The 9,029-nt window shown below is 43.1% G+C and overlaps 1 protein-coding gene across 4 annotated transcripts in view; it reads left to right on the top strand.

The window, feature by feature from the left end:
* Positions 1-254: 254 nt before the first annotated feature.
* Positions 255-9,029, top strand: part of RBBP6 (RB binding protein 6, ubiquitin ligase) — a 334,867-nt gene continuing 326,092 nt past the window's right edge. For 3 of the 4 annotated variants that reach the window (XM_086940459.1, XM_086940458.1, XM_086940456.1), the window contains exon 1: positions 256-1,378. In XM_086940459.1, the coding sequence (XP_086796585.1) occupies positions 1,213-1,378 (166 nt within the window). In that variant the 5' untranslated portion in view covers positions 256-1,212. Of the gene's footprint in view, positions 1,379-9,029 lie in introns of all 4 variants that reach the window. The other variant, XM_086940457.1, reaches the window with a different exon arrangement.

Below are 9,029 nucleotides of genomic sequence, written 5' to 3'. Positions count from 1 at the left end.
GAATCAGGCATGAGGTCATTATGTTATTGGTTTTCTGCCGATATTAACATTTGCCTGGCCATAAGATGGTCTATGCTTAAAATGTTTCAGAAGTTCTTCCGGCGCAGAAGACGTGGGCGTTTGTACGTAGACATGTCACGTGACCCTGCCCGTTTGTCTTTCTCCTTTCAAGCCGGGCAGGCGGTGTCACAATACCATGCGTCACGAGCCCCTCGCCGGATGTCATTGTGACGCGCCGCCCCTGCTCCCGGACTCAGAAACCCCGGGCGCGTGACAGACGGATAGCCGCCATTTGCTGCTGCCAATGTAAAGAGAAGACCGAATCGCCGCTGGAGGAGCCCGTTTCGTCCTCCCACCGCTGGCCGTCCAGCGCCCAGCATCAGGGGACGGAAGGATAAGCCGGCGGCCTGCGAGAGACCCCGGAAAGGACCGTGCCTGTGCCGGGCCTCGGGGACCCGCAGGCCGCACAACTCACGGTAGGCCGCACCGACCCTTGCATCCCTTTTTTAGGAGCAGCCGCCCAAGGTGACGTTCAGGAAGAAGCCGCCGCCATTGCCCGCAGGAGTACGAAAGGGAAGAAGAGGAACCGTGCTTGGATATTCGCGGAACTCCGCAGAGGGAAAGTACTGACCCAATTACTCGGATACCGGAAGGACTCCCTTGTTTGTTCCCGCAACCCCTGTAGGACTGACAGCACTTGGCCCGCTTAATACGGACGCCCGGCTCCCCAGAAGGACTGAGGGTCTGAGCCCGGCCTCTCGTAAAGACTCGGTACCGGCACGATCCGGAAGGGGGGTTGAGACCAGGAAGGGATCATCGCATTCCACAAGAACTGATATACCGAGCTCCACCCAAGTTCCGTTTCCAGTAAGGACTGTGGTGCTTCGCTAGGGAGCGAGGCCCCCAAGTGGCTAACCGGCTGCCGTGAGGGTGGCAGACACCGGACTCTGACCGCGGACTTCTCAGCCCCTCTGGTGCTCGGCTTGTATCTCTGTTCCTCTCTCATTGCCTTGTGCTGGCCCCTCCTCTTAATACACGCTGTGCAGTCAGTATGTTGGTTTTCCGTGGTGTCCTTCGGGGGGAGTCTGCGCCCCGCTAGGAGGGCCCGGGTCCCTGTATGTGTGTGGTTGGTGGGAGGTGGAGTGTGATTGTTGAAGGGGAGGAGTTGGGGTCCCGTATCTTTGGGGTGGGGGGGATCAAAAAGCCTTTAACATGTCGTGTGTGCATTATAAGTTTTCCTCCAAACTGAACTATGACACGGTGACCTTCGACGGGATGCACATCTCCCTGTGTGACCTGAAGAAGCAGATCATGGGCCGGGAGAAGCTGAAGGCTGCTGACTGTGACCTCCAGATCACCAACGCGCAGACTAAGGAAGGTAAGAGCCCAGAACCGTCGGAATATTACTCTCGTTTGGGATTTTTTTTTGTGTGGTGGGGGGGAATGGTGGAGTAGTGCTGGAACATCTTACAAAGTTCATCTGCTGAAAACGAGGTTTGAACTGCAGAACGTAAACATCCAATTCTGTACGCGAAGGTTTTTTTTTTATCGGATAGAACAAGGATTTCCAAACTGCACTGTACATGGCCTACGTGTCTGTCACGTCTTCTGTACTAAAATATAATTTTCTTTGTATGTAGCGGTGATGTTTCTTTAGTTAGAGTGTGTGTGTGTGTATAATCAGAAATTCCCAAACTTTATGTACGCGTGCATAACGGTCTGAGCATTTCGTTTTGTCGGAATAGTGCTGTTTTGCTTCCTTTTTGATGTGGTTTAGTTTTCTTTTGCATCTGAATAAGTACACATTACTTGTGGCACAGTAGAGGTGCTTTTCTCTTTACATGGCTCTTGGCGTATTGAAGTAGATGGTTGGACATAACGATTTTAATTTACATTGGGGGAGGGGCAAACTACAATTCTTGCTTTCTCGATTTATAAAGTTTGTCCCCGTTGATCTTACAAGAATCTAACCCATTCGTAGTTGAAAGGTATGTATGCTCCTGTAATCTGCTCAGAACGTCTGTACAATTTAAGTCCGCTGTGGACGCTTCCAGAAAGCGGTTCGTCTTTCAAATAGATTATGATTCAGTGGTAACTGTGCTGTCAAGTGACCAGGCCTAATGCTTTAGTGGTATAAAAGAATATATAGGAAAATGTCAGTTCACCAAAATGGCAGTGACTTCAACAACCCAAAAATTAGTGGATGACATCAGATGGTGCTCTCTTGATAGTTGGTGCTAAGTTTACTCAGTACCCTCTTTTAGAGTTAAACCATATTTTCATTGTGTTGTACAACACTAGCTTTTATACCTGTTCTCTGCTAGATGTAAATTTTCTCTGGCATCTGCTCTTAAGTTACGGCTGTCAGTCGCCTTTACAGAGAGTCCCTTTGGAATCATCATGGACTCAGAACACTGGTTTGTAGGGAACGTTGCTTGTCTTAAAGTAGGAAGGCTTTTGCTTCCAGTTGTGGGTGAAAATGCACTTGGTAGTTAACGTGGCAACAAAAATATTAGCAATGTATTGGGGAAGTAACACTGCCTACTCTTTGTAGTTATTTACTACACAGTTGTATGCTCGACTAACTAATGAGAAACTGCTCTTTTACAAGTATCAATGTTTGTGTAGTTCACTTAGAAGTTATCGCTTTCTAGGCATGCTATTAGGCTTCTAAACGTAGCCCTAATTCAAGTGTTGCCGTTGGCACCGAGCCAACATTATCGTGCTTTGTCTGCTCCTGATCAGTGTTGACACCATAACGTTTACCGTAATCTCAGCATGCCAATTGCAAACTGTTGGTGAGACAATTAAATGCCCAATATATTTTGGTAAAATGAGGTTCGTTATTGTTGGGTTGCATGGATATGGCGTGAAAGAAGGGATGGTTGTGTATGAAATGAGTTGAAGACGATTTGCAGAAAAACATAATGGAGTGAGGCATGGAACTTGGAATAGTCTGTACTTCGAGGGAAGGACTTTGGTGGACATTTGTTTGGAGAGGCAGGGTAATTCGAAAGGATAAGAGGGAGTAATTGAGTTTTAATTACGGTCAGAATTACAGGTGTGATTTTAGGAAACCTTTTGGCGTAGCATGTAATTCGAGAATGTAAAACTAAAGCAACTATAGGTATTTTAATAGCCACTAGAATCTTAAAGTGTCCACCCCTAGGATTGATTTTGTTCTGACAATATGTCCTCTGCATGATTTGCGGGCTTGTATGCCTGCCTGACGTGTATGTGGTATCGTGACTTTTGTTTTGGCCCTGGTGTCTCACTAATCTAGCATGTTTCCGGTCTGACAATGCAAGGTTGAAGACCTGACCTGAGGTACACCATGCATACTGTCCTACAGTGAATGATTAAAGGGTATGTTTTTCCTCGATACTAAATTATTGTTGCGCGTGTTGGATGTCCCATGTCTTCTCTAATCCCAGAATGGAATTAATGAAAGAATTGAAGGATGCATGTTTGGGTTGGTCTGTCTAGAACTGTCAAGATAAAACCTAGTGAATTCAGATGCGAAATTTATAATTTAAATAATACCTGTGTACAAAAATACATGGTCTGAATTTATGAGCCAGTTGAATGCTTTAGCCGAAACGTGTAGTTTTTGTTTTTTTGAGGCACGAGCACTTTGCAAAATGAGGACAAATGTGAAACAAGCATTTGCAATGCAATAGGTCTCGCTTTAGGAAAGTTTGAGCTATTGGTCTTGTAAATGACAATTTTTTTATTTGTGTTGGTTTTGAACATGGCTAAATTGATAGCTTTGTCATTTACAATGCCAATAGTTATAACTTTAGCAAATGTGACACCTATAGCATTTGTAATGCAACATGTTTTGTGTTTACGTGACTTAGATGTATTGATATTACAAATAACAATGGCTTTTCATTTTTTAAAATAATTAATACTTAAGTGATTGTAATTCTATAATATTTAACAAGGGATCGTTTTTGGCCACTATAGGTGTGGCAGGGTATACTCAGGCTTCAGTCCCTTGCTCACTGCACCATCAGGATTCAAGCAAGCCGGGCCGACGACGGCTGAAATGCCAGAAACCGGTCCCCGGAAGCTTGTCTCCTTTCTGGTGAAGAATTGGCTTGGTAGTTTGGTCTACCCTGTTCCCATGATGCACTGGGCCAGGGACAGACTGACTTGCATATAGCTAGGTTCTGAGCTCTGATGGTGCAGTGAGCTAAATAACGGTGATGGATCAAGCCCTGATCTTTGGACTGGGTAAGAGTGGTCTGCTTAATTCAGACACTCTGTTCATCACCACCCCCTTTTCTGAATTGTAATTTTATAATGGCAATAGCTTAAACTTTTGTAAATAACTTTTGTGAAGATTATGTTCAGTGTATTTTAGCCTCATCCGTGCGGTGCATATTGACCGCCGGTGCTGGGCCCTAATGAAAACTGGCGTGATCATGACGGAACGGTTCCGCCATGAGCACAGCTCGGCCGATGCTCATGACGGAACCGTTCCGTCATGAGCATCGAAGGGGTTAATGTGACGAAAATCCAAGAACTGAAGTGAAATATTAACAGCTTTTTGTGACATTTGTAATAAAGCTTGAAACATTGAGAGAATATATTTGAACCAGTTGTTGTTGAATGGTTGCACAGATTGATGCTGTGATGGCGCGGAGTGATGTTGTGGTGGCGACGAGTGATGCTGTGGCGTTCAGTGATGCTGTGGAGGCCCTGAGTGGTGCCAATTTGAGCACCTCCGGGTGTGACTGCGTCAGCTGCCACGATTCCTGCTAAGGTGTGTTGTCTGCCCCAAAGAACACCCAAACAGCAAGGCGTCCCTTTCTGCAGGAACTCAGCAGCCAATTTATTGGGCGCCCTAACAAAGTGTTATGTAAATGATAGGCAGTCCATGTTAAAATTGCAAGATAAGCAGCCTGCACACAGCATGTGAGTTTCAGCGTTTTATCTTTTACATTTTTTTTTTTCATGGCCATGCGTTTCACCCCTAGCTGGGTCTTTGTCACAGTCTAGATTCAATGCATTGTGCTCAATTTCCCACAAGAAGTAAAAGCAGGGATGAACATAGAGAAAATACTGTACATGAAAGGCAGGAGGAAATGCATAATATGTACTGGCTCCAATGTTAAAGGTTTCATGATCTCTAAAAAGTATAATATCATATAAGACAAATTAAATTACAGGATAGCGTCCTAATCCTAAAACAATTTGGCTCTGCTTCCTTACGTATAACATTAATCTGTACAATACAATCTTTAAAGTCAGACTGCACATATATAAATAGGAAGACTTTTAGACCTGTCTGATGTAACGCAATTTAGTAGTCCTATGTCCCGTCCCATTCATTGTGATCCATCCCCATTCTAATTTAACTGTCTGATGTATACTGGACATTTTAACTGTTACTGATCATTGGCAAGAGGCGGATTTCGCGACAGGTGCTTAACCGTACCACCCACTTTTTGTCAAGACAACATCACTAACCATACGATTGAAAACAAAACTACTAACCGTGTCAGCTGGATATCACCACATAAGGAGAAACAGAACTGACTGTTTTTCCTTCCACGCCAAAACTGTTAAATAACACCAAGCTCTTCTCAGTCAGAGCAAGTGATGTCGGATGTGTGATTTTAAGAATAGCACAATAACCAATGTTGCATGGAGCGCAGAAGAGCAAGCCAACTGTGCGTCAAAAAGGGTACACAGTGCTAAATATCAAAAGGTGGCAAAACAGAATTGATAATGAAAAGTCTTAAGTGTTTGGATGGAGAGAAGAATCCTGAACAATACAGTGAAAGGAGTGGATGAGTATATAGATGAACAGTTAAGTAGACCACAGAAAATGCAGATCCCACATGCGGATCAATGTGTACAAAGGTAGTACTGCCACATAAGCCTAGGTGAATATGGAGTTCTTTGCTCTTATTAGTCATCCATGGAACTTATTCATAAGCAAGATAATGTACTGTTGCCACCTCTGGTGCTCCTTTGATCCGGTCTATGCCAACGAACATAAATACAGAAGTCCCTACCGCATGTTATAAATTTACTGATCCTCTTTTCCCTACCTGTCGCAATATTGTAATTCCTGACATTCTTGCTCTTCTTGCAGTCATTACATCTCTCACATTTGTAAAAGCCCCTCCTTTTTTCTTGCAGTCAAACGTCCCTCCGATTTTGTGAACCAGTGTAGCTATACACTAGAGTATACCGCAATGATTTGTTTGCTGTAAGTGATTTGTGGAAAGGGATTCGCTTCTTTACCTATGATCTGGTCACTTCTAACCAGGTGCAAGTGTCTAACAATCATTTTCTTAACTGTCTGACTTTCATTGTTATGTGGTGATCAGCGTACCACGTTTTCTTTTTCTGTCTTGGTGAGGAGGGAATCCCGTGTAGTCCCTTCCGCTTTCGTCCTTGCTGTCTCCAAAACCTTTCTAGGGTGTCCCCTGTCTCTGAACATCTCGTACATCTTTTCTCTCTCTTCTACATATGCCTTTTCTGTGCTGCAGCGGAGCTGCACTTTGCTCGCAACAAATCTTAATAAGGAACGTGGGCGATGACTCCCTGGATGCTAGTGCCTGCAGTTTCTTTTCGATAGTCTGGTGGTGATCTAATCTTCCCCTCACATCTAAGAAATCCATCTATTGCGTGTATTTTGTGTGTGAAAGATGGGTTCAGATCATTATTTGAAATGTGCATTTGAAAATCAAGGTAATTCCTGGGCCCTTCCCAGATAAACTAATCATCAGTGTATCTTGTCCAAAAGACAATTTGCTTTGTCTGTTTTTCATTCTCCGCAATCCATACATGATTAGCCTCCCACCAGCCTGTGAAAATCCTTGCGTAACGGAGTGCGACGCAGCTTCCCATCGCGATACCAGCGAGTTGGCGGAACCAGATGTCGTTAAATATGAAGAAATTGTTATTGAGATACAAGTATAGCATGTGGGACCTATTTGAATGATCCTATTGATTCCCTGAGTTGTCCCCAAGGAACTACCTACATGCCTGAATAACCATGTCATAATTGATGCATGAGTCTAGGGCAACAAAATCCAGTGTCAAGAAGGTGATGTACCTGCCAGGGAATGGCTTGCATCTTGGTGAGGAAATCCGTGCTGTCTCGGCATAAGTTAAAAGGAAAAAAATCGAGAAACGTGGATGCGAGTTAAAAGAAACTACTATTGGTGGAGACAATAAGTCTTCTGGTGGGTTTTCTTTGTCCTTGTTGGTTTTGGGAAACATGTAGAAACACAGGACTACCGGTTGTTTCGCCTATAAAAAGAAAACAATTCTCCGTACTGAGCATGTTGGTAGCATGGCTTGAAATTGGAGCACAGTCTTGTGTGCTTGAAAAGATGTGTTTTTTCATAATTGCTCAGTTTCTAGCTGTCTAAAGACCTCCTTGCAATAGCCAGGTCATTTGCATAACTGTCTGAACTGCTCAACGGAATTACACCAACTTTGGCACAAATCTATATACTACCAGTATCCTCGTGCGAGGCTGTTGACGATATTTGTGCTTTATTTCAAGAAGAAAAGGTGCAGTCTCCGGCGCATTTCGGACATAAACTGTGTCCTTGATCACTTGGAGACGTACTCCAAAGCAAGGAACTTAAACAGACATAGCACTTCTGGTAACGTGATCGGCATGCAAATAAACAGTGAAGAAATACTACACCGTGTGTTGTCTTATTAGAGACAACACACTGTGTAGTGTGTAATAACCTAGGAGGGCGGCTTCTAAGAAAGCCCTTATCTCCTTGCACTGGCTACCCGTCAGACAAAGGATTATTTTTAAGTCTCTTTGTACCTGCCATCGCTTTCTTAACAACGCTAGCCCGAACTACTTAAGTGACTTGGTTACCAGATATGTGCCCCAAAGATCGTTACGGTCCGTCGGAACTGGAATGGTGGTCATTCCAGTTCCTACAACTACGCTGTACCTAATGGCCTGTTATTCACTCTCCTGGTGTTATTCTATGCTTTGTAAAGCGCTCTGATACCTGCAAAGATCTTGTTCGCGCTATATAAAACTTTCAAAATAAAATAAATTCCCAGGGCCAGGAAGGGTGGCCGCTCATTTAGATTCTGGGCAGCGCAGCATTGGAATAAGCTCCCTGTGAATCTCAGGCTAGAGGGCTCTGAACGGAATTGTAGAAGGATGCTGAAAACTCACCTGTTTTCGTGCAGCAGGTAGTGGCGTAAGGAGTAGCTATGTCTACAGTCAACTCAGTCAGCGCGGGGACACGCCGAGATGGTGGAACCATTGCGCTTTATAAATGCTTTATTATTATTATTATAGAGAGAAACACTATTCTAATATCCAGTGGCCATACAATAAATGCAAGATATTAAAGCACATCAAAAATCATATATATATATATATATATATATATAGTTCTGTTTTCAATAAAGTGCACAATTGCTCAAGGTGCAAAACTTCTTTCTTTTGCCTGCACGGGTATACGTGGCATCTATATCTTGTGCAAATACCCAAATGTAATTATAATACAAGTGCTTAAACAATACTAAATGCCTAGGTTGTAAGGACACATGTTAAATCACTATAAATATATAATATATTGTCTAAAACAATGTAAACACTAGCAGCAAATATAATGTCTCTCCTCCTGTACAAAAAATGCCTAAGTATAAAGACACTTATAAGCCTGTGTACCATATGCAAAAACCTTAGACCATACATCATAATATGGTCCAGAATATATATTGTGTACAAATACGCCTAAGTAAACCATGACATGTGACATATCTGTACATATATAGCTAAAAACGTTAAAAAGCTGATAGTAAAAATGTTTAGGGTACATAAGATAATTCTAAAATTAATAATTTAGCAGCAATATATAGTCACTTCTCCTGTGAACAAAAACCATTGATATGTCAACAAAATTATCATGTTTGATGTGCAAAAACCGCAATAATAAGCTCAGTTGGCCAAATTAGAAAATGTCATGCCTACACACCATTCAACAGTGCTAACCGTGTAAAGGGTGCAAAATGGAACA

Source organism: Lissotriton vulgaris, chromosome 10 (assembly GCF_964263255.1).
Source record: "Lissotriton vulgaris chromosome 10, aLisVul1.2, whole genome shotgun sequence".
Classification (NCBI taxonomy): Eukaryota; Metazoa; Chordata; class Amphibia; order Caudata; family Salamandridae; genus Lissotriton; species Lissotriton vulgaris.
This window is presented reverse-complemented; position numbering and strand designations above follow the sequence as displayed.